Source organism: Apis laboriosa, unplaced genomic scaffold (assembly GCF_014066325.1).
Source record: "Apis laboriosa isolate Shangri-la unplaced genomic scaffold, ASM1406632v1 scaffold40_cov151, whole genome shotgun sequence".
Classification (NCBI taxonomy): Eukaryota; Metazoa; Arthropoda; class Insecta; order Hymenoptera; family Apidae; genus Apis; species Apis laboriosa.
The window spans coordinates 4,979,079-5,004,316 of record NW_025223180.1 but is presented as its reverse complement, the minus strand read 5'-3'; the positions used below and the strand labels follow the sequence as shown (position 1 = coordinate 5,004,316).

At 21.2% G+C, this 25,238-nt stretch overlaps 5 protein-coding genes across 11 annotated transcripts; 2 read left to right on the top strand and 3 right to left on the bottom strand.

Moving 5' to 3' along the window:
* Positions 1–104: 104 nt before the first annotated feature.
* On the bottom strand, positions 105–1,398 carry LOC122715797 (translocon-associated protein subunit beta). The gene is made up of 4 exons (XM_043938257.1): positions 1,258–1,398; positions 778–922; positions 378–692; positions 105–307 (listed from the first exon to the last, which is right to left on the bottom strand). The coding sequence occupies exons 2-4, from the start codon at positions 919–921 to the stop codon at positions 191–193; spliced, it is 576 nt and encodes a 191-aa protein (XP_043794192.1). The 5' UTR covers position 922; positions 1,258–1,398; the 3' UTR covers positions 105–190.
* Positions 1,399–1,438: 40 nt separating this feature from the next.
* On the top strand, positions 1,439–2,379 carry LOC122715798 (BLOC-1-related complex subunit 8 homolog). Of its 2 annotated transcripts, XM_043938258.1 has the most exons (3): positions 1,439–1,566; positions 1,644–1,763; positions 1,845–2,379. In XM_043938258.1, the coding sequence occupies exons 2-3, from the start codon at positions 1,694–1,696 to the stop codon at positions 2,300–2,302; spliced, it is 528 nt and encodes a 175-aa protein (XP_043794193.1). In that variant the 5' UTR covers positions 1,439–1,566; positions 1,644–1,693; the 3' UTR covers positions 2,303–2,379. The 2 variants fall into 2 exon arrangements, with proteins under 2 accessions (XP_043794193.1, XP_043794194.1); XM_043938259.1 differs by lacking the exon at positions 1,439–1,566 and having other exon boundaries at positions 1,597–1,763.
* A 407-nt stretch (positions 2,380–2,786) lies between these two features.
* LOC122715961 (3-hydroxy-3-methylglutaryl-coenzyme A reductase) lies at positions 2,787–14,329 on the top strand. Of its 5 annotated transcripts, none has more exons than XM_043938576.1 (11): positions 2,787–2,948; positions 5,973–6,134; positions 6,461–6,517; positions 10,068–10,267; positions 10,381–10,492; positions 10,799–10,886; positions 10,969–11,266; positions 11,346–11,497; positions 12,103–12,643; positions 12,745–13,985; positions 14,073–14,329. In XM_043938576.1, the coding sequence occupies exons 4-11, from the start codon at positions 10,097–10,099 to the stop codon at positions 14,194–14,196; spliced, it is 2,727 nt and encodes a 908-aa protein (XP_043794511.1). In that variant the 5' UTR covers positions 2,787–2,948; positions 5,973–6,134; positions 6,461–6,517; positions 10,068–10,096; the 3' UTR covers positions 14,197–14,329. The 5 variants fall into 5 exon arrangements, with proteins under 5 accessions (XP_043794511.1, XP_043794512.1, XP_043794513.1 ...); XM_043938577.1 differs by having other exon boundaries at positions 5,973–6,188; XM_043938578.1 differs by having other exon boundaries at positions 5,973–6,205.
* A 938-nt stretch (positions 14,330–15,267) lies between these two features.
* On the bottom strand, positions 15,268–16,585 carry LOC122715876 (DNA repair protein complementing XP-A cells homolog). Its single transcript, XM_043938415.1, has 5 exons — positions 16,373–16,585; positions 16,184–16,295; positions 15,958–16,082; positions 15,601–15,877; positions 15,268–15,532 (listed from the first exon to the last, which is right to left on the bottom strand). The coding sequence occupies exons 1-5, from the start codon at positions 16,516–16,518 to the stop codon at positions 15,371–15,373; spliced, it is 822 nt and encodes a 273-aa protein (XP_043794350.1). The 5' UTR covers positions 16,519–16,585; the 3' UTR covers positions 15,268–15,370.
* A 1,482-nt stretch (positions 16,586–18,067) lies between these two features.
* LOC122715715 (neuroblastoma-amplified sequence-like) lies at positions 18,068–25,174 on the bottom strand. Of its 2 annotated transcripts, none has more exons than XM_043938107.1 (14): positions 25,037–25,174; positions 24,649–24,883; positions 24,140–24,558; positions 23,668–24,051; positions 23,384–23,594; positions 23,078–23,304; positions 21,439–23,021; positions 21,055–21,354; positions 20,692–20,980; positions 20,267–20,578; positions 19,783–20,185; positions 18,774–19,702; positions 18,533–18,655; positions 18,068–18,451 (listed from the first exon to the last, which is right to left on the bottom strand). In XM_043938107.1, exons 1-14 carry the CDS (start codon positions 25,121–25,123, stop codon positions 18,176–18,178), a joined length of 5,778 nt encoding a protein of 1,925 aa, XP_043794042.1. In that variant the 5' UTR covers positions 25,124–25,174; the 3' UTR covers positions 18,068–18,175. The 2 variants fall into 2 exon arrangements, with proteins under 2 accessions (XP_043794042.1, XP_043794043.1); XM_043938108.1 differs by having other exon boundaries at positions 23,078–23,292.
* Positions 25,175–25,238: the final 64 nt, after the last annotated feature.

The following is a 25,238-nucleotide window of genomic DNA, read 5'->3' as shown; positions in this document are numbered from 1 at the left end:
TAAATAAATGAAACAATTTTTAATCTTTCTATTTTACATATCTTAGATTAAATATAAAAATAAAAAATATAAATATGTTATTTATAAATAATATTTATTATAAAAGTAAATGTATACAGAAAATAGGATAGTTAAATTTTTTACAACAATATGAAAAAAGTTTTTTGAATGATTTAAAATAAATATATGATTAATGTTTCTTTGTAGTTTTAAGCAATTTTTCATATTTGCTCTTACTAGAATACCATAATGCAAAAGGAATAGCTAATGATGGTAATGTCATTACTGCAAATGCAGCCCAGTCAACCTAAAAAATATAAATATTTTATATTTTTATCATTATACACAATATAATTTTATAATCAATAATAATTTACCACATGTGAAGAAAATTGTTTATCATAATCTCTAAATGATACAATTACTGCTTCACCAGGTTCACTACTTGCAGCAAATTGTAAACTAGGAGCATCTTCTTTACGTCTATATAAAACTTCTGCTGATGTGAAATTAAAATATCCAAATTTACGTGGCCTCACAACAACTGTATGACTAACATTTGTATAAGGTGGAACACGATCAATTCTTGCATTTAATTCTCCACTAACATGAGTAAAATGATCAGGATGAAAAGAATTATCTGTGATTTCAACTTCTAAAGCAGCTGCACTTCCAATATTATAAACTGTATACTACAAGTAATAAATTTTTTATTAAAATAAAAAAATTATGCATAAATTAATATTAATATATAAATTTATATATTTTAATACTTACTTTGATTACAATATCCATATTTTCTACAAGATATTTATTAAGTAATTGTTTAGATATTAATAATCTTGCAGTTTCTTCTTCTTCTTCTGCATATGTAGTAAAAACAAAAGCAGCAAATGCTGCAAATATTATGTACCACTTCATGCTAAAAATTATATTATTTATAAAAATAAAATTATGTACCATTTTTAATTTATTATGATAATATAATTAAAACTTTATATATAAGTATATAATAAATATATAATATATAATAAATTCAATTTTTATAAAATTTATTAATATAATTTATAAAAACTTTAAAATTGCATAGTTTAGTTTATTTATAAAATGCTGCTAATCTATATTATTTGAAGAATTTAAATATTATAATCATTTATTGTTAAAATTAAAATACAACATAAAAATTATAATTTTTTTATATATTAAAGAAAATATTACATAAATGTAACATTTTAATTATTTATGAATATCTTTTACCTTTTTTCACGACTGATTTCGTGTCACTTACGACAACGAAATAATTATTTCATAAGAAGAACAATATACATTTGAGAGAAGTGCCAACAGCACATACTTTCATGCCACGTTTCGTCAAAGAAAAACAGAAATTTGCTGGCAATTAATTTCCGGTAACGGATGTTTAATAAAATGGCGGTGAAAACAAATTAACGTTCGTTTAGTATATATAAAATTTTTTCATAGAGGAAAAATATTTCAATAATTTATGTATAATATTGTATATCATATATATAATTAAAAATATAGAAATTGTGTTGAATATTCAAAGTATATTATAAAATAACAAAACTAATTTTTTGTTAATTAATTAAATTTAATTTTAAGATTTTATATAATATTTATAGATTTCTTTATGGATTTGTAATAATAAAATTTAATATTAATTTAATATTTTATGATAATTATAAATATGACTGCAAAAGTGTATCAACCAGATCAAGAATTGGAGACAAAAGTTAAAAAAGGTTAGAATTCTATATTATATTTATTATTAATATTTTTATTATTACATTTTGATTAATATTGAACTATATTTATTTTTTTAGCGACTGAACGTATATCTGAAAATATGCATATAGTTGCAAATGAACCATCTCTTGCATTTTATAGATTACAAGAACATGTAAGAAAAGCATTGCCTCCAATGGTGGAGAAGAGAGTTGAAGTACTTGCTCTTCAACAGCAACTCTTAGGTAGATGTTATGATGTAGAATATGCTGTAAGTGCTATTAAAACAATGTATGGTGCTGAAAAAAGTTTTGAAAATACTTTAGAATTCATAAAAAATGCTATATTTCTTAAACAACAATTAAAGTATGAAGAACAACGTAGACACAAGAAAGATAGTAATAGAGATTCTGTATATAAAAGACTTTCTGCACATATTCCTACTTTAGATCATTTACCAGATGAAATTTCTGATGTTGTAAGAGAAACTGCTAATAGAGTAGAATCTATGATGAATCATGCTAGATATTCTACTGATGGTCAAAAAACAAATTAAAGTTGCAATAATGTTTAGTTTATTAAAATTTCATTAAATTATATTTAATTATTAAATAGTTGATTAAATTTAGTTCATTAAAAATTCATTAAATAATAAATTTTTTATTTTTAGAAAGATAAATATCAATATTATATATTATATATATATTATGATATATATATATTATGATATATTATGATATATATATATCATAAATAACTTGATATATATATATCATAAATAACTTGTAAAAATTTATATAAACGAATTGATATAGCTTTAATAATTTATATACTTATATAGAAAATGCTGTATATCATCAGAAAATGCATAAAATTTTAACTAAATATTTTAACATTTTGTATATATATTAAATTTAAAAATTTTTAAATTAATATTTTTTTTGCCTAGAATGTAAAAAAAAAAAAATTATAAAAATATTATAAAAATTATTTTAAATTATAAAAAAATTCTGTAGATGTCGTTAGAATTTATACATCAAAGTGCTGTATATTTTAGGTAAAATTAATGTATAAAATGTTAATAATATAATAAAATGTTAATTAATATAAAATTATAATTAAAAAATGATATAGTGAGCATATCAATTATCATGTAGTTAATATTTATGTGAAATATGTTTTATTTTCGGACAAGTTTTACGGTATGTTGATCATTCAATACTTTTGCTTTTTTTAGGTTATGCTTATTTAGTTATTTAATTTTAAAAAATAATCTTATTGTTTATTGATAATTTTGTTATATTATAATAATGATAATGATTATGATCTTTCAGAAATTTATTTTTTGTATGATAGTTATGTAATAATATATTTATAGTCTTAAATGAAATATTATATTAAATTAGAACACTAATATTATAACATTTTAAATGTTAATTGTTTTAAATGTTAAATTATAATTAAATTATATATTATTTTACAATAATATCATTTTACAAAAATTTATGACAGAAATTTATATATTAAAATTTATATGGAAATGCAAAAATAAAAATACAATCTTATAATAATTTTACATTTGAATATCATGTGATCTTTTAAATAATGTAAAGTTACAATAATTTATATAATATTTTATAAATATGTTTACGTAATACATTATAAAATTAAAACTGTATTTAGAAAAAATAAACATAACAATGAAATTAACAATTATTGTTTGTGAAATATTTATTAGTATTCACTAATAACATGTTATAATATATATTATAATATTATTTATATGAAATCTCATAATTATATTATATATAATTTATTGATCATAAATATTTTTAATAATATTTTCTTTATAGCATTCTTAGTCTGTATATAATGTATATAGAAATTGTATAATATAAATTTTATAAATATAAATAATTAAATAATAGCTTAATAATAATAATATAAATAATAAATAAATGAATAGATTGTACTTTTTAATTACATAATTATGAATATTTTTTTGATTTAAAATATTGATTTAAATTATATATATAAATTATATCATAATTTAATTATTTTTTTTAATTTCTCTTTAGATATTAATAATAAATATTGTAATGTCATATGATAAATCATAAAAAAAGAAATATTGTTACTAAAATATTTGATTTTTTAATTTTAAATTTCAATTTATTTTTTTAATTAGTTAAAAAATCTTAATTTATTAAAATATGATTGAGATATGAATAAATGTTTTCAAATTTATAAAATATAGACAAACAATTGTAATTTACAACATGATATTAAATCTCTAAGTTTTGTTTTTTTTCAACAAGAATAAATTTTATGCATTTAATTAAAAATAAATTATATAAATATAAAGTAATATAAATATAAATATATAATATAAATATAGGATGATAATATAAAATATAAACGGACAGAGTTTATGTAAAAAAATAAATCGAAAATATAGAATATTTTATATTTAAATAAAATAAATAAAAAATTTAAAAAATTTTTAAATACAACTAATTAGCTATTTTTCGATTAGATATGAATATCGATAACTTTATTACTCCATATTCAATGAATCACTATCGATAATTTTATTTCTATACATGTGAAAATATACAAAAAATATAGAATCAATTTTTTATCATTTAAAAATTAGTAATTTTCATTTAAAAATAAATTTTTTGAAAAAATTATATTTGAAAATTCATTGATTATGATCTTGACTTTATGATCATATAATTTAATGGATTTTCTTAAAAACAAGAACTCAAATGTTAAAATTTTCTATTTTTTTTGTTACTTTGTATGTATATTGTAAATGATTATCTATCATTATTTCATTCGTAATTGGAATATAATTATATATAATAGTTAATTATTTATTTAAATTTAATAATGAAAATGTTTTAAATTTGCTTTATTAAATTTGCTATTATTAAAATAAATAAATTTTATTTTCTGTTTTCCATTTTTTTTTATGTAGAATCACTTCTGTTCGATTATATCAGCATACTTGTATATTAAATATTGTAAAATTATTAATCGATCATAATTATGATTATGCAATATGCTAAATTTGAATAAGATGACGAAGTTTAATTCTAACAAAGAAGACATTTTTCTTTAAAAAAGCTGTCATATTCATAACATCTGTTATATTTAATATAATTCTGAAAAAAATAATTTTTATTTAAAATCATTTATAAAATTTTCAATTAAAATTTTATTTGTTTTTCATATAAGTGAATTTATATGATTATATTTTTTGCATATATTGATATTTTTATATATATAAAATAATATTATAATTTATATATATATTTTTTACAAAACTCAAGATGTTTATATTGTTTTTAATTTAGGATTGAAATATAATATATATAATTAAAATATAGATTCATTAAAATTTTTATTTATATTTTTTAAATAAATAAAACGTTTAAATAATTCACATTATTCTACATTATTTCATGATTTCATTTAATACAAAAATTTACATTATATTTTATTAATATAAAAAGTTAAAGGGATTGTATATATATTTTATATATTTATCATATAATTTGAAAAACAAAATATAATTGTATTTTTTGGTTTCTTAATATTTGTAATAAATTGCGAAAATTATTAAAATTTGAATTTTGATTGTATCATTTGTGAATTGATAAATTATAATTTATTATTTATTAAATGATTAATACATAATATGTTTCATATATAATTAAATTTTAAATTACAAAAATTAAATCATTTTTTTTTAATATTTGTTTTGAAATATTCGTAAGTCAAATTGAAAAATATATATGTATAAGTATAATTCTTATAAATAATATTTTTATTGTAGATTTATATTAATTTTTTTTATAAATTTAATCAATGATCATTATTGCATTGAAGGAAGATCGTTTTGAATTAACTATGAATATATGATATAAAATAAATATTAGTTTACTAATCTTATCTTACTTATGTATGCTTACTTAAAAAGTTTAACTCTCATCTATTCACTAAAGCAATAAAATATGTATACATAAAAGATATACATGTATCAAGTAAATATAAAAGAAATAAAAATATATATGCATAATATAAATTATTCAATCACATTCATAATCATATATGTAAAAAATAAATAGATACAAAATTCGAACATTTTATTTATTTTGATTATTGTGAAAAATAATGTTTTAATTTATGTCTTTTTTATTACAAATTTATAATTTTAGACAATAACAAGTAAACGATAAAGCTGAAGATAAAGACACGTGCGCATAAAAGGTGAAAGGAAGGGAGACGAAAATTGCCGAGTGCGGTCGAAACATGTTCTGTAGGGTCGATCGGACTATCCGAGCATAAGCACAGTTTTGTCAGTCGGCGAACACCGTACTGTTAGTACTGTCCTCCTTTTTCTTTTTTTTTTTATCCTAAATTCAAAGTGTCAAGTAGGTAGCCTCATTTTGTACGTGATTTTAAATTTTAACAGTTCAAAGATTAATTTCTCATTTAAAAAATAAAGTTTTTGAAATCAAATTGTTCGATATTTTAATTAATTAAAAAATATCTTTTATAAAGATTATTTTGAAGGTATAAGATTAACATAATCATGTAAATAATTTATTATATTTATTATATTTTCTTTTTTCATTATTCTAATTAATGTTATAAAAAAAATAATAAGAAAAAGTGCTACGAAATATATATACATGTTATACAGGACCACATGCACAATATATCAAGAGTTTCATCGAGTTGCTGAGTGTACCTTAACAAGGTACAGTTATTCATATTTGTCATTATTATTATCTGCAATACAATTAATTGAGTTAATAAGGTAGTATTAAAACTTCATTTTTAACTTATAAATTATATCAACATGATTAAATTATTTAATCATGTTTATATAAATATTATTATTTTATTTAAAATCATTTATTTTACTTCTATTTAAAGATAAGCAATATTATATAATAATTATTACGGACTATATTGAGGACTATATTATATAATATATAACAAGGACTATATTATATATTTTATATATTTTATATAAGGATTATATTATATGATATATAATAAGTAGTAATTGAATTATGCTAAATGCTATATGATTTTTTAATTTAATTTTTATTTTCAGGAAATTTAATTATTTATATGATTTGTAATGTTATATATTATGTGATTTTATATATGATTAAATTAATAATTTTTTTAATTTAATAATGATTATTAAAATGATTGAAATTTCTTTAATAATTAATTATTATATATATTTCTCCTAGTTTATTTAAAAAAAATAATTAATATTGCACATAATAACTATAGTTTATACATATAACAACTTGGAAATTTTCTATTAAGAATGCAGATCATATATTGAAAGAGAATTAGCCTTTGTTTGTTTTGTATGAGAAGCACAGAGAAAAAAAATTTAACGAAATACGCACAATTATAACCATCAAACCATGAAATTTTTTATAAAATTTTTTATAAAAAAAAAAAAAATAATAATTTAGGAAAGAAAATTGTATGTATAATTTTTATTAAAATTTTTTAAAAGACAATTAATATATTTTGAAATATTTTTATTATTATTTATATTATGCTTTATCTTTCATATTTTCTATTTATTTGATGCAAATAATATTTTTCACATTCTTTTTTATTTTCATCTTTTTCTATATTAATTTATCTAAAGAAAATGAATAATTTTGAATAATTATAAATTACAAATAATTAAAAAATACCAATAAAAAAATAGGAATAAAAAAATATTTTATTTTATCCAAATTTTTATTTTGCTAAATATAATCTTATGCGCATCATAAATTTTTTATATTTTTAAATTTGAATTATAAATCTATTGTTTTTTTATAGCAAAATTATATTAAATTATAATAAAAATTAAATTATAAAAATTAAATTATAATAAAAATTAAAAAAATTAATAAAAATTCTATTTTTAATAATAGATATATAATTTATACTTAGTGTTATTTTAAAAATAATTTCCATCTATATATTCCTTGTTAATTCATTTATTTTTTTAATTTGTATCGCTATTTATTTCTGGCATTTTTTCCATAAATAGTAGATTTGTAAAGGAAGAAAATAATAAATTTTTTCTCTGTATAGATTTCTTAAATTTATTATTTTTTACGTGTAACGTAAAAAATTACCAATATTTTTAAATAATAACATATCTATGTTTTTTTTGAAAAGATGATCTTTTATGAAGACGGTATATGAAAACGGTTATGAGTAAGAATTCTTTTAAAACAATAACAACATTCTTAAAATAAAAAAAATTAAATAAACATTTTAAACATTTTATATACGGAATGTATCCAGAATTATGATACAGGCGATCAGATAGTGATTCTACGTGCAAAAAATGAATTGAAAAAAAATAATCTTTTCGTTTATCATTTTTTTTATTTAACTTATTATTTATATTTAAAGATATGTGATGAGATTTATATATATATATATATGACTATATTTATACATATATGATTATATTTATTAGCTTTATAACTATGAAATTCTATATTTCATATTAAAAAAAATGTATTATAAAATACATATTTTTGATAAAAGTAATGTAATAAAAAAAGTATTAATTCGTGATATTAATATAAGTAATTATACCTAGAATTATATGTCTTTTTGTTATGCATTTTAAATCTTTATACCTTTTATCCTATTTCTAAATGATTATATGAATTTTCTTTAGAATATGTTTTTTAAATTGTATATTATATATATAAAATTTTATATATATATATATATTATAAAAAATTTACATAAAACAGCGTATAATAGTGAATTAATTAACGAATATAAAAAATTATTTCATTCATTTTTTCTATCTTTAATTTTCCAAAGTTCATATTGTAAGATTTTTGAAAGCATATATTGATATAATAATATATTATATTAGTACTTTATTATAGTATAATTTTTTCATGTGTTAATAGTTAAAATATTATAACATATTATACAGATAACATATAAATATTATAATCTGTTTTCTAAAATATTAAAATTATATGCAATATACAAATATATATATTGGTATTATAAAATTTCAGGATTACACAATATTGAAAATTAAGAGAATATTTTTATTATACACATCACAATAATTATATTATATATTAAAATCATAATTGACAAAATTTTTACAAACATTTAATTCATTTTATCATTATTTGTAAATTGTTTTTCTCTTTTTGCATACAATGATGAAATATGAAATCTTATAATTTTTTCTTTTTTTTTTTTAATATAAAAAAAAGATTTATAGATATAAGAAATTGTGAGTTTCATAATATTTTTCAAAATATGATTTTATAATGTTAATCAACGGAATAAATAATATTTTCATTAAAAATAAAAAAAAATGATGAATCATATATAAAAATATTCTTATGGAATCCTGAAAACTTACTGACCTTGATAAGTATTTTATTCTTCCAGTTTATGTTTATCATTGAATTATTTTTTTTTATTTTATACATTTATTTTTCTTTTTTGTTTATATTTATAGTATAAATCGGTATAAATATATATGTAGAGAAATTCATTTTTTATAGTACAATTTTCATTTTTAAGATTTTTCAGTTCTAAGATAATTTTAAATTATTTGATACCAAACATGCTTTATTCATAGATATATGTCTATTTATAACATTGGACTTCAAATTATTGTATATTAAGATTTTTGTTACCTTAACCTTTACTTCGCATTACTTAAGTTTTTTCCAGCATCGAACTTTTAAACATCGGAGTACAGACGAGAAAACGGTACAAGAGAAATAATAAATTTGTTAATAAAATGAAATCTAATTTTATTATTTTATTCATATTTAATTGTATTGCGCAATTTAAAATAACGAGTATATTGAAATATGATTGACATGTAACAAAAGCTTATAAAAGCCGTTCTTTTACTTATTTTCCTCATATCCTTTTTCCTCATATCCTGTTTCCATCTTTTCTTATTTTTATCAGCTTTCTTCGTTTTAAAAAAGCAGAACTTCTCATTAAATTTTTCATTTAATAGAATATTTTTGATAGACGAAGAGCATTTTTTTCAAATTTATTTCACAATTTTTTTTTTTTGTAACAGCTATATGAAGTAACAGTTATATAAAGTCAATTATTCAAACTTTGACTTTATATAATGAATATATAATATGATATAATAATGAATATATAATATTTTTTGAAATTAATTTTTTTTACGAAGAATATATTAAAGGAGTATTGTATAAAATAAAATATTCAAATAAAATATTCTTTTCTCATGTATTTTTCAGATTATAAATAGTTATCAGAAAAAAGAAATATGCTAACACGTCTCTTTGAAATTCATGGCCGGTTTTGCGCTGGACATCCCCTAGAAGTCATTGTGACGACCTTCACACTTACGGCATGCATTCTGAACATGGAGACAGGAAACGGACATCCAAGTGTTCCTTTGACTGCACATTGTGGACCCGGTAGATGTAATTCCGATGTAAGTTGATCTTGAATAAAATTTGATTTAACTTTTGATTTTGAGATCAAAAGTATTTTAGTTTTTAGATATGAAATGATTTATAATATAAATAATATATTATTATTTCTTAGGATTTAAATGCAGCTGATGTTATAGTCATGACTATAATACGATGTTTAGCTATATTGTTTACTTATCATCAATTTCGCAATTTGCAAAAATTGGGTTCAAAATATATTTTAGGTAAGTGATCGCATAAATTTATCTGAAAAATGTTATATATTTATGTGATTTAATTCAAATAAAAAAGTTTTAAAAAATCGGAATTGCAAAATATATTTAAAAAATAATATATAATGATATTGCTCAACTATATATAACCGGATCTTTTCATGATACGCGTGAAAGTTTTCAGTGTCAGAGAAAGTTTTATGGAAAGCAATAGCATTTCATTTTATACGTGATGACAATTAATTATCGAATTTACATGAAATCTAATCATTAAAATTGTAAATTTGGTAAAAACATTTAAATCTAATATTTTGTTAGGTATTGCTGGCCTATTTACTGTATTTTCCAGTGTTGTGTTCACATCTAGTGTAGTGAATTTTGGACGTAGTGATATTTCTGATTTAAAGTAAGTTATTCGAAATCACTTTCGAAATCTAGAAATATATTATTTACATATTATTCCGTTGAGTAAACTTATTATTTTTCAGGGATGCACTGTTCTTTTTCTTGCTTATTATTGATCTTTCGAAGGCCGCTGTTTTAGCACAGTTGGCTTTAAGTTCCAGAAACAAAGAGGAAGTGCGAGCAAATATTGCTCGTGGCATGTCGCTTTTAGGGCCAACTATTACATTAGATACTTTAGTGGAAACTTTACTTATTAGCATAGGATCCTTATCCGGAGTTAGAAGATTAGAAATTTTATGCAGTTTCGCTTGCTTGGGAGTTGTTGTAAATTATATTGTTTTTATGACATTTTATCCTGCATGTTTATCACTTATTCTTGAGGTAAATTTTATATTTTCATGTTAATTATTAGAATAAATAAATATATATATATAAAATATGTATATATATTATTTTTCAGCTTTCTCGCGAAACTAATACAATGAAACCATTAAGTGCTGATAAAATTTTTATGATGCATTCATTAGACGAAGAGGATCAGAAACCAAATCCAGTAGTAGAACGCGTTAAATTAATCATGATCGCTGGTCTATTTGTAGTACATGCTAACAGGTACTGCATTTTTGTGTTTATTTTCTGTTTTTTATAATATATAAGTCGTGTTTCCGCTTGAAATGAACTTTATATTTTATACATCAGATAACAACTAACAATAGAAAAAAAACTGACAAAAAGTTATCATAAATCTGCCCCATAAGATGTGTGTTTTTTTTTGCTTGAGTTTATTTTTTATTTGAGTTTCCTTCTTCTTAACTTCCACAGGTCAGGTTCAAGTTATTACATAGTAGCATAAGTATATTTAAATCATATTCAATGAATATGTAATAATTCATAAGTATTTAATTCATATTCAATGAATTATGCAAAAAGAGATAGTATCTTGTTGAGGTTTGGGTTCCTTTATCCCTTTGGATGTTAAGGAAACAGTACATGACACTCCTGTGTCGAGTTAAGAATGATGATAATTATTATCTTTATAAAAAATTCAAGTTTCTTTGAAATAATACATAAAAGTAATATCAGTCGATTCATAATTTATAAGATTAATTTATATAAGTTATTATTATATATAGAAAGGTATAATAAAATTAATGATTTATAAATTTAAAAAATTACATCAGTCATTGATAGTTATTGATATAAAATATTCATTTCAGTCGTTTCAAAAGTGAAGAAAACGAAGATACAGTAGAGAGCAAAGTATCTTCTACGAATTCACATGTCATAGTGAATTCTTATAATAAAACTGAAGATTCATCTGAAGTTAAGGGTTATTTAATGAATTGGTTATCTGTTAGTGCAGATAATATTGTGATATTGATCCTTCTTCTTGCACTCGCAATTAAATTTATTTTCTTCGAAGATAAAGAAGATATTGCTAAACAATTACAATTCAAAGTAGAAGATGATACAGAAGAAAAGATTGAAAATGAATACGTGAAAGAAAAAAAATTTGAAATTGAATATGTAAAAGATAAAGAGAATGAAAATGAAGATATGAGTTTTTCTTTTCTTACCACCAAAATGCCATTCAAATTATCTTTTGCTAAAATGCAAACTATTTCTATACCTTGGATTGATGGCAAAGAAGAACAAATAGATGAAAAACAATGTACTGTAGGTATATCAAACGATAAAAATCTATTTTCACGAATTCCCAGATCTATAGAAGAATGTCTTAAAATATACAAATCTGAGGTAAATAAAATGTTATAAATATGTATCTATATATTTTTTTTTCAATTTTTTACAATATTTTTAAATCAATTTATAATATTTTAAAATTTTTAAATCTATAGCTTGGCGCAAATGGATTAACAGATGAAGAAGTAATTCAGTTAGTAAAGAACAATCATATAGCTGCTTATCAATTAGAAAAAGCAGTTGGTGATATGGAACGGGGTGTAGAAATCAGGCGTTTTATAATAGGAGAAGCTGGAAATTTCCTTGATTATCTTTCCAATTTGCCATATAAAGATTATGATTATAGTAAAGTATTAGGAGCTTGTTGTGAGAATGTCATGGGATACGTACCAGTACCACTTGGAATTGCTGGTCCATTATTACTTGATGGTGAATTGTATTATGTACCAATGGCAACGACAGAAGGATGTTTAGTAGCATCTACAAATCGTGGTAGTAGAGCATTGTTAAAATGTGGTGTAACAAGCCGTGTAGTTGCTGATGGAATGACTAGAGGACCAGTTGTGAGATTTCCAAATATTGTTAGAGCAAGTGAAGCTATGGCATGGATGCAAGATCCTGATAATTTTAAAGAAATGAAAAATAGTTTTAATTTAACCAGTAGATTTGCACGTTTGACAAAGATTAACATACGTATTGCTGGCAGACATTTGTTTATTCGTTTTGTAGCAACTACTGGTGATGCTATGGGAATGAATATGTTATCTAAAGGAACTGAAAAATCATTAAATACAGTGAAAGAACATTTTCCTGATATGGAAATATTATCATTAAGTGGTAATTTTTGCACGGATAAAAAGCCAGCAGCAGTAAATTGGGTTTGTGGTAGAGGCAAAAGTGTGGTTTGCGAAGCAGTGGTACCTGCAGAAATTGTTACAAATGTGTTAAAAACATCTGTTCATGCTTTAGTTGATGTGAATATAAGTAAAAATATGATTGGATCTGCTATAGCTGGCAGTATAGGTGGCTTTAATGCACATGCTGCAAATATTGTAACTGCAATCTTTATAGCTACGGGTCAAGATCCTGCACAGAATGTTGGAAGTAGTAATTGCATGACTTTGATGGAACCATGGGGAACAGATGGTTCAGATTTATACGTGTCTTGTACAATGCCTAGCATAGAAATAGGTACTGTTGGAGGTGGAACTATTCTTCCTGCACAAGGCGCGTGTTTATCTATATTAGGTGTTAAAGGTGCACATAGTGATGAACCTGGTGAAAATGCAAGCAGATTAGCTAGAATAGTATGTGCGACGGTACTTGCCGGTGAATTGTCATTAATGGCTGCACTTACGGCTGGTCATTTAGTCAAAAGTCATCTTCGGCACAATAGGTATAGAGATTAAATAAATAATATTTAAATATTAAATATATATATATTCTTATATAGTACAAAATTCATATCATAATTTTATTTTAGATCATCGACCACTGTAACAAATGCGATGACTGTTCCTCAAAAATATACAGGAACTAAATTGTCTGTGCCAAATCTTTTACAACCTGTACAAAATGTTTGTAAGGGACTCTTAGAAAAATCTTAACATTAATCATATACATAAAAAAGTTTATTTTTAACTTTTAGTAGATTACTTTGTATCATATAATTATTAGTACATAATATTTTTAACAAATAATACTTTTTTATGTACATGAAACAAGATATTCTTAAAAAAAATTGAAATATAAGTAAATACAATGAAATGACATTTCTATAATTTAATAAAAGAAATTATAATGACATAAATTACATCAGATTCAAAAATGAATGAAATATGTTGCAAGTTTATATTATGAACATTATTTTGAATGTGAAGGAATATATATATTCTTAATTTACAGTAAAATATGTAGTTAACTATGGTTGTATAAAATTAATATAATGTAAAGATTATTTTTTTTGCCTATACAGTCATATTTTTATATATTATGCAATATTAATTTTTAGTTGTAGTTAGATTATTTCATAGTAGTGAAAAAAAAAAAATATAATGAGAACTGTACATTATGTAGTATATTGAATACAATCAAATTGTTTTACTTAAAAAAGAAATATATATATATATATACAGAATGTTAATATATTTACGCAACATTTTTGCAAGATTAATTCTAGAAGCTAAAATAAACAAAAATTAGTATATCAAAATGTTGTTCGAGGCTAATTTATTAAATTATAAACAATTAAAGTTTACATTAAACAAAACGAGATACAGATACAACGAGATAGCTCTATTTTCTTCACCATCTTTATTTCATCTAATACAAATTTAAATTGTTCATAATTTAATAAATAAATTTTAAACTTTACATACTAATTTCTATATTTGTTTTGATCATTAGAATCAATCTTCCAAATATATCTTACAAATATATTATATATTATATATTAAAATATATATATAATAAATAAATAAATAAATAATAAATAAATATAAATAAAATTTAAATTATATTTTTTGTTTTTAATTATTTAATTAATAATATAAAAATTAAATATGCATTATATATAAAATTTTATTATTATGAAGAAGAAATTTAAATTACAATTAAATAAAAAAAAGATATAATAAATAAATAAATAAGGAAAATTTTTTTTAAATGTATATATACGTTTTATCTGAGTAATAAACAAATTTATTTAATATAAAAAAATTATACTTTTAAAAAAACATGACTTAATAGTAAATATTATAAAATTCATTAATACTATAAAATTTACATTTTTTCATATGTTTCTTCATATCCACAAGTAATGCAGCTATGTATATATGTATCATCATCTTCATTATATAAATCTTCTCCAAATTCATGTGTATGAGATGCTTTTGATGTTTTATCATACAAGGAACTCCTAACTTGCATTCTTAATTGTTTAATCTATAAAACAAACAATCTAGTGTATTAATATTATTTTGTACTTTTATTAATATAAATATGTTTATTACCTTCTTATTAAATTTTTTAATTTTAATTCCTTCTCTTTTAACATCGCGTAATTCTTTTTCTTTTAATAATTTTTCTTCAGAACCCCATACTTCTAAAGCTCTCTGTTCTATTTGCAATTGTAAATATAATTTCATTTCACCCCAATTTACATTATGGGGATTTTTTTTTGTGATATATTTTAATGGAGGTTCTCTTTTATCAAAATCACAATCTTTTAATAGATATTCTTGTTTTGCTTCAGTTTTTGTAATTAAAGAGTGCTTGCCCTTGGGATCTCTGGAATAAAAAAAAACTATTTATAATATTTTAAAAGTTTACCTTAAAATAATTATTAATTTGTACTTATATACTTGTACCTGCATTTATCACATACAGATATATCAAATGTTTGTAGAAGATATGAGTCTTTAAATTCATTTTTACATTCTTCACAATGAGGTAAATTAACAACAATAGGACCAGGTTCTGATGTTATTTTTAACTAATAAAAATAAGCATTAAATTTATAATAATTTTATATAATTCTATAATAAAATATTAAATTTAATTCTATAAATTTTAAAATATTTTTAATTATTGTACCATTTGTTCTTCTAAGTCATCACTTTCTTCTATAAGAAAACCTCCTCCACTGTCTATAATATGTTGTCCTTGAATTTTTAAGCATGTACCTTTTGTTGAATCTTTACATTCACTTTAAAATTTGAATATTTTTATTAAAAAATTTATTAAAAAATCTATTAATATTCCAAAAATATTAGTTAAATATACCTTTTTATGTAAGGATGGGAAATTATCTTAGATTTTTTTAAAAGTAATGCTTTTTGACGATTTCGTTCTGCACGCTCTTTGAAGTGCTGAGAATTTTCTATTATTTCTTTATCTTTAGATAGATTATTCATTTCTAATACAGACATTTTCTATAATAATATTTTACAATAATATTTTACAAAGTAAAATTTTTTTGAAAACAATAACACCAATCTGAAAATTATAAAAAAATCAATAAATTCATTATTTAATATTATTTTTTATATAATATTTAATTTTTGTAAATATAACAACTTACATACATATGTATATATACAATTTATAATTTATAAATTAAATATAAATAAACACTTTATAATGATTCATAAATTATTTGTCATTTTTTTATCATATGAATTTATAATATATGAATTTTTTCTTCAGTTTGTAATATAATAAAAAATATAACTCATTTTTCATTTCATGCTGTAATAAATATTCTTTTTAGTATTAATATACTGATTATTAAAAAATATAAAATAATAAAAAATTTATCTTATCTCATATAACTATATATAACTATATATAAAATTATTCAACAAATTTTACATTAAATTTCTAAATTTATATATAGATATATTCTCACTGCACAATAATTCACTTAATTTGACTTTTAATTTTGTATACATCTAACATCGAACATTAGTTCGCCATTTTTCTTTTCAATAGCAGATTGATTTTATGTTCCGCGAAATTTCGTATTATTTTTATAGAAAGTTTAAGATAGAAAATATTATAATTTAATTAAGCAAATTTTATAAAAATTAAAATCAAAATAATCGCAATTTTATTTTATATAAATTAATATTGATATGATACAAGTTCTTTTATCTAAATTGAATTTTGAACTAAAACAAATAAGAATGTGCGTGTGTTTATGTTTTAATCATTTTATTTTAAAACAAATTATAACTTTATTTTAAAAGAAGTAAATAATAAAATTCGAATGTAATAAATAATTATGTTGCTATTCTTAATTTATAGTAAAATATGTAGTTAACTATGGTTGTATAAAATTAATATAATGTAAAGATTATTTTTTTTGCCTATACAGTCATATTTTTATATATTATGCAATATTAATTTTTAGTTGTAGTTAGATTATTTCATAGTAGTGAAAAAAAAAAATATAATGAGAACTGTACATTATGTAGTATATTGAATACAATCAAATTGTTTTACTTAAAAAAGAAATATATATATATATATACAGAATGTTAATATATTTACGCAACATTTTTGCAAGATTAATTCTAGAAGCTAAAATAAACAAAAATTAGTATATCAAAATGTTGTTCGAGGCTAATTTATTAAATTATAAACAATTAAAGTTTACATTAAACAAAACGAGATACAGATACAACGAGATAGCTCTATTTTCTTCACCATCTTTTTTCTATATACATTGCAAGTTTTCTAAAATTTAAATATTTAAAACAAAGAATTTAGAAGATAGTGGTAAAAAATAAATACTTTTCTTTAAAATGTATTTTATAATTATACAATCATATTTATATTTACACATATATTATAACAAATATTTATAATATAGATATATTCAAATATTTATTCAAAGTATTAATTTCAAATTATCTAATGTATGTATAAATACGTAATTTGAAAGCTTTATTTAATTACAAATTGCTTTTTCTTAAAAAATTTTTTTTACATTTCGTGAATGAAATACATATTACATATTACAACTTGCATAAATTTAAATATTTATCGAACATGCATTACAAATTTAATAATAATAATAAATAATTATTTTCTCATCAAAAGTTCGAAACAAGTACTAAACGTACATAAAGATGGCGGTATATCTTCCATCAATCTAATTATATACAAAGCATAAACAATATGATTCTTTTTTTTTAATTCTTGCACAAGAATTTCTGCATTTTCCTTTATATTTGTTAAGGATCGATTTATAAATACATGTTCAATGATTCGATTAAATATTTCGTGATTTGGATCGAAAGTCGCTGTCAAATTTTTCAAAAATAATATTTCTAATATTGGTGCTGATAATGTGATTTCCTAAAATATATAATAAAATATATAAAATATAAAATATATAAAATAAATTTTAATCTTTTTAAAGCATGTGTTTATACATACTTCATGTTTTTTTTTAAGAATATTTATTGCTTCTTCATGAAATTCTGAATTATCAATATCCAATCTAATATAAATTGCATGTTCAAGAGGAATTTCTTCCATATTCAAGAATTCCTTGAGTACCTATTGCAAATAATTTTCTGAATTATTTAAATTCATTATATAGTTAATATATAGTAAATTATAATTCTTAATTTTAAAATAAATTTTTTATGTTTAATAATTTGTATTATGAAATTACATTTGTTGAAGATAATGTTTTTATTAATTCCTTATATTCTTCAAAAATTTGTTTATTATGTTTATTTTTTTCTTTTTCCACAATATAAGTATTAACTATTTTCATCATTTTTAAAATTGGATGTTTATCAACTTTTATATATTCAGAATTTTCAAATTTTGGCCATTGCAACAACAATTTTTTCACTTCATAAAAATGATCAATATTTCGTATTTTATTAAACATTTTTTCAAAAGCTTCAAAGCGTTCTTTTTCTGTTACACATTCCCCTATATCTTTTGTAAGAGAAATATCTTCTATATACATTTTTTGATTTAACGTATTTTTTCCATTTTCTATTACATCTTCATCTGAAAAATTTCCCCAATTATCAGTCCATTCTACATCATTTTTATCATTAGATTCAGACACATTTCGTGTTATTCTATTTCTGTTATCATATTGCAAATTTTCTGTGGAAATTTTTTCCTCTTTCAATTTTTCAATTGATTGATTTGAATTTTGACTAAATGCAATATTAAATTCATCTCTCTCTTTATATTCTTCAACTTTACTATTACTATCTTCTATTTCTTGATTTATTTCAAAAAATGCTGTCTTTTTTATTCCATATCTTTTAAAGAAACATGTTTGTAAATATTTAAATGATTCATAAATATCAGATTCTTTGCATTTGTGTATTATACTCATCATTTTCCACATTAAACTCAATGGACTATATAAATATAAATTTTCAAAATTTTTATGTAAAGTTTTATACAATTCCAAACAATAATAGTACATTAAAGTTTGAATATATAATTCTATTTGTGGAAATTCTGTTAAAATATTATGCATTTCTGATATATAATTTTTTTGTACACTAAATAAATATGCCATACCTAGTAACCAATCTTGTTGTATAGTATATTTTGCACATTCTAAGAATACTGAAATAAGAAAAAAATTCATTTGTTCAATATTTGATATTATATTCATATATTCAAATAAATGAATATGCTATACTTACAATGGTTAATATCACTCATTTCTAAGCCACAACAAGAAGATTCATTTAACATAGTAATTCTTAAAAGAGCACGACAGCATTTGAGCTGTGTAATTTGTATATCTGGCATAGAATAATTTGTATATTTTGTATCAAGATTACTAATTTTACAGTTTTTATGTAAGTCTTCATAAAAACATGGAAAACTTTGAACATCATCATTATTTATGTAATTTTCATTTTCTGTATCATTATCTTGATTATTAGAAAAATTAAATTTTAATTTAGATTTCCAAAAATTTGTATCACTAATAATTTTTATTAAATTAAAAGTTGAGCCTTTCATTATGTTTGCAGAAGTTTTCACTATTTCGGTAGAAGTTTCTATAACTTTAGGAACAAATTCTTTAGTTTCTACTTGAGGCTGTAAATTGACAATAGTTTAGTTTTTATTTATAGTTCCATTTTCTCTGTTAAAAATCATATTGTGTAATATATTTCTTACAGTAGTTAATGCATCTATGAATTCTTCTTCACTATCTGCATCATTAAAATCATCGGATGGTGAATCAGCGGGTATCCATAATTCTAAATTTTTATGTATCATTTGTATTTCTATTAAATGTATCTGATCTAATGCTTTACTTAATATATCATTCGATCCATTGTTTATTGCGAACCATAAATATTTTTGTCTAGTTTTTAGATCTTCATAATCTTCACAAAATCCTAATTCTAAAGCAACTGTCCAAGCAGAAATGTAATTATTTTGTATTAATTGTTGACAAGTAGCAGCGCAAACATTAAAATCCTTTACCTATTATAGAATTATATATATAATCACAAATTATATATCAATTATCTACATCTATTTATATATAAATAAATAATTAAATGATAATTTTAAAACAAATTTCAAAACAATTCTACCTCGAGTGCCTTTTTTGCAATTAATTCCAAAACCTTTCCTTCTCGCATTCTGCTATTATTCCTTTCTATTCGTAAGTAATTTGCTAATGTTAATAATCTTTGACGACTTCTATGAGCATCTTCTCGTTTATTTAAACAATCTTTTATTAATTGTAATCTATCTTGCATTAATCGTACTTGAAGTGGTAATATATTGATATTGAATTCATTCAAAATTTGGAGTGAATTAATAAGATCATATTCTTCTTTTATTTGTGCATTATCATCTTCAATAAGATGAAGACAAGTTCTAAAATTATATTATATGTAAAAATAAAAATAAAAATTAAATTAGAAAAACACATTAGAATTAAAAAAACTTACTTAGCTAACTCCATATTAAAATCAATCAAAGATTTAGAACTATTAAAATATTCTTTACTAGCATCTAAGATTAAATTCACTGTTTTTTCATAAGACACTTTTAATAATGATTGTTCATTTTTCTTAGTTTCAATTAAATTAGCACAATTTTGTATATTAGATTTAACTCCTGATACCAATCGTGCTGATACACATATTTCAAAACATATTTCTGTATCAATGCATGTAAAAATTAGACCATGAATTTCTAACATTTCATTCAATAGTTGAGCCCATTGTTTCTCATCTGAAGGTGATATTCTTAAATTAAATATAAATTATTAAATATGAGATATATATTAACAAAAAAAAATAAATAAATAAAAAATATACTTAATTATTTACCTTTTATTTAAACTTCTTGCCATTTGAATTAGAAGTTGTTTTGCAGCTTCAGGATTATTTTTAATTTTTCGTAATGAATTTAATGTAGTTTTAACACTATATTTATTTAAAATTTTAGTACATTCAAGTTCTTTCTCAAGTTCTTCTAATAAAATGTTCATAGTATTTGTCTTTCTTACTTCACGATCTTTAACGATAGAATCTACAATACATATTGCTGTTTCGTACATATTAGGATCGTTACAAGCATATATGCAATCTAATGCTAAAGTTACAATATTCTGTATCATTTGAAGAATTTCATTATCACAAGATTGTTTTAAATATTCAAAAAACTTGACAGATAATTTTAAGTTATCTTTGCTAGTGGATATTAAATAATCACTAAATAAATGCTTTTGTAATTCTCCACCCAGATATTGATGCCTTCTTTTTATAAATGGTAATACAAAATTTTTTATATCATTTACAAAAGTTTTTTCACTAGTCATACTCATTAATAGTTTAATTTTTTCTAAATTAGATAATTTTTGTAATTCATCTAAAGACAAATCCTCTAGATAAACTTTATAAATAAGATCATCTAAGGTTTCCAAATCTAGCAATAAATTATCTAAACCACTAATATTATGTGATTTAGCAATCTTTATTAATTGTAAAGCATTATCAACCATACAACTATTTCTTTCAATTTGATAAGCTCGTGACTTGTACCAATTTTGTAGCAATTCTGGTGTAAGTAAAGTGTTTCTATATATAGATAATGATGGATCGTAATCATAAAGTAATTGTGATTTATCATTGTTTTCTAAATTAATTATCTCATTGAATTCAGTTCTTTCAACCCAATCTTTTTGTCGTAATTCACGTCGATCGAGTAAAAATAATTGTCCATTAGCATCACATTCTGGTAAAAGTTTTTTATATTTCAATGGATTTAAAGTTTCTGGAAAGAAATTAATAATTGCTAACCAATGAGATAGTATATATTCGCCATAATATATAAACATAATTTCAACTTCTCGACAATTTCCATTTTTCGCAAATTTAATAGCATTTTCAATAGCTGAAAGTTGCCGAAATTCTTCATAAAAATTTTTGTCATACTTCAAAGAAGAATTTAAAATAATTTCATATGTAAGTAATTTATCTAAATGATCTAGGAGTTTTCTTCTATATTTAATTAAATCTTTTTGAGCTTCAGATAAATATTTTATATCAATTTTTTCAAGTATTTGATTTATTTTTTGTAACTGTCTTAAATTTACATTAGCTTCATTCATTTCACTCCAATCTTCATCAATATTATCTATTACAAATTTTCCATTATCACAAGTTCCAATTGCTAGCAAAGTTTCTAAATTAGCACCTTTTAATCCAAAATTCAACAATTCTCTTGCTGCTTCGATAGTATCTGGAACTCGAATAATGCATTCATGTAAAACCCAAGATCTTTTTGTAACTTTACTCAAATGTTTTTGAATAGCATTTAATGATAATTCAGATTTTCGCCATTGTGTTTGATATACCAAGTCTGTATCTAAATTATACATATTTGCCAAAGCCAATGCTTCCTCATATTCCTATAATACAATTCTTTGTTTATTTTAGAGACTTAAAATTTTATAAATATTCATACCTCTATATCGATTTTTCTTGAATAAAGTTCTTCAGGTGTTGTACTTTTAAGTCCAAGAATTCTATATGTTCTAAACAATACTTTTGATTTTTTTTTCTTAGGTTGAAATTTTTCAATGTCAGTAATAGAGTATAAGGTACTTTGAATTAAACTTGTTGTATAATTTAATATACTAATTGGTTCCAATTCATCTTCTCCATTTTCTTCTCCACTTTCTGAAGGAAATTCTTAAAAAATAAATTAATATATTACATTATTATAACAGAAAATATATATTGGTAATTAATTAAAAGCTATATTACAAACCTAATGTTTGACAATCTGTATTAGATTCTCTGTTTCGCTTTTTACTTGTTATGTATGTTTCACAATCTAGGCATAAAAAGCCTCGATCTGAACCAAGTTCATATATTTGTGGTTGTCCAGCTAAAAATTCAGGACTTGCGCCTAAAAGATTCTTTAGATTGTTTATAGAACATACAGAAGTAGATCCTGAACATCTTGCAATTATAATTGCCTTTGAAAATATCAATAGATTAAGAACTAATATAATTATGTATTTAAATATATATTTAAAAAAGAAATATTACCTCATCAGACCACCAACCAATATCTATTGGATGGAATTCAGTAACACCTGGTGGAAATTTTTTTGATCTTGCATGTCCTAAGGGATTAGGTATATTGAAATCGGGCTGCTCTGATAATTTCCATTTTTTTTGCATAAACAAAGTTGGTAATCTCCATAAAGATATTGAACCATCCGTATGTAAACATGTTAAAAATTTACTATTTGGTGAAATTTTTATTTTGAATATGATTGATTCTGGTTGTAAGTTTAGTGTAGGAATAATATTCCATATAGAAAATCGTGATTTAGTTTTTGATTCATCATCAAAAATAAATGATAATTTATAATATGGATATTCATTCAGAGGTCGCCATGATGTCAATCCACTATCTGAAGCTGTTGACTATAATTTATTTATTCAATTTATTTAATCAAAGATTGAAATCAAAGATTGATACATAAAATTGATATATAAAAAATGAATTAATTACCATTAATTTCTGTGTTATTGTATTTCCAGCAACATAAAATAAATTGTGTTTTTCATCATAAGTAACAGCATTTATTCCATTCTTATAAAAAGTTCCAAAAGAAAATTCATAATTTACTTCAAATTCATTAATTGTTAAAATATAATATGATCTAAGCAAACCACTATATGTGATTAATAGAAATTCATAAGAATATTTTTCAGATTTTGTCTTTGGCTTAAGAAATATCATAGAAGCTATTGAATCCCCAGCTTCTAAAATATTGGGATTTTGGGATATAGTTTTTGGATTAATATTAAAAATATTATTTCCCAAGGCATTGTAAAAAGAAATATAACCATTGCTAGATGCTAATACTAAAAGTGATCCATCTGGACTCCATACTAATTTGCGCCATTGTGGAAAAGCATCTTTTGGTACTAAAAAAATATTTAAAATTATAAAATAAATCTTTAAAAGAAAGATAGGTAAGATTTAAAGAATTATATATAAAGAATTATGATTTTTACCAGAAGCTTTTCCAATAATGGAAGAATATTCATCTTTTGCTTTTCGAATCTCTATAATATTTTCTTGTAAAATAGCAAGTAAACGTCCATGATCTCCAATTGCAAACTTCCATGGTAGAGTAAGACTAATTTGTTGTGATATACTTTCTGGTAAAGAATATCTGTTATTAAGATATCTAAGTGCATTTTTTATTGTTCCTGTTGTAGGCAATATTATAGTATCATTTTTACATTTCTGAAATAATTATAACTTTATAAATGTATATAGATTTAAAATATATAAATTTAAAATGTTTATATTATATTTTATAAATGTATATAGATTTAAAATATATGTTTTATATGAGTTTTTTTCTTTTCTTTCTTAAATATGTGAATGTAAACTTACTATTAATTCTGGTTCTTGTTTTCGAACAAAATATTCTAATAACTCATAAAGTATTGGTTTATTTAATGATTCATTGGAATTGACCATTTTTTAATAAGAAACATAACCTATTACTTCAATAAAAATCTAGACTTGGAAGTGAAATCAGTCAGGAGTTGACAAATCACATTAATGCAACTCATAATGTCATATATACTTTTTC

What these genes read in the sequence shown, in the direction of transcription:
- LOC122715961 (XM_043938575.1), top strand. Translation starts at nt 10,097, where the DNA reads ATGCTAACACGTCTCTTTGAAATTCATGGCCGGTTTTGCGCTGGACAT. An exon ending in GTTTATCACTTATTCTTGAG is followed by an intron (nt 11,267 to 11,345) that starts GTAAATTTTATA and finishes ATTATTTTTCAG; the next exon opens with CTTTCTCGCGAAACTAATAC. An exon ending in TTTGTAGTACATGCTAACAG is followed by an intron (nt 11,498 to 12,102) that starts GTACTGCATTTT and finishes TATTCATTTCAG; the next exon opens with TCGTTTCAAAAGTGAAGAAA.
- LOC122715876 (XM_043938415.1), bottom strand. Translation starts at nt 16,518, where the DNA reads ATGTCTGTATTAGAAATGAATAATCTATCTAAAGATAAAGAAATAATA. An exon ending in TCCCATCCTTACATAAAAAG is followed by an intron (nt 16,296 to 16,372) that starts GTATATTTAACT and finishes CAAATTTTAAAG; the next exon opens with TGAATGTAAAGATTCAACAA. An exon ending in TCTGTATGTGATAAATGCAG is followed by an intron (nt 15,878 to 15,957) that starts GTACAAGTATAT and finishes TTTTTATTCCAG; the next exon opens with AGATCCCAAGGGCAAGCACT.
- LOC122715798 (XM_043938258.1), top strand. Translation starts at nt 1,694, where the DNA reads ATGATAATTATAAATATGACTGCAAAAGTGTATCAACCAGATCAAGAA. An exon ending in GGAGACAAAAGTTAAAAAAG is followed by an intron (nt 1,764 to 1,844) that starts GTTAGAATTCTA and finishes TTATTTTTTTAG; the next exon opens with CGACTGAACGTATATCTGAA.
- LOC122715715 (XM_043938107.1), bottom strand. Translation starts at nt 25,123, where the DNA reads ATGGTCAATTCCAATGAATCATTAAATAAACCAATACTTTATGAGTTA. An exon ending in CAAGAAAAATCGATATAGAG is followed by an intron (nt 23,022 to 23,077) that starts GTATGAATATTT and finishes ATTGTATTATAG; the next exon opens with GAATATGAGGAAGCATTGGC. An exon ending in TTGCAAAAAAGGCACTCGAG is followed by an intron (nt 20,579 to 20,691) that starts GTAGAATTGTTT and finishes ATTCTATAATAG; the next exon opens with GTAAAGGATTTTAATGTTTG.
- LOC122715797 (XM_043938257.1), bottom strand. Translation starts at nt 921, where the DNA reads ATGAAGTGGTACATAATATTTGCAGCATTTGCTGCTTTTGTTTTTACT. An exon ending in ATATGGATATTGTAATCAAA is followed by an intron (nt 693 to 777) that starts GTAAGTATTAAA and finishes TATTACTTGTAG; the next exon opens with TATACAGTTTATAATATTGG. An exon ending in AACAATTTTCTTCACATGTG is followed by an intron (nt 308 to 377) that starts GTAAATTATTAT and finishes TATATTTTTTAG; the next exon opens with GTTGACTGGGCTGCATTTGC.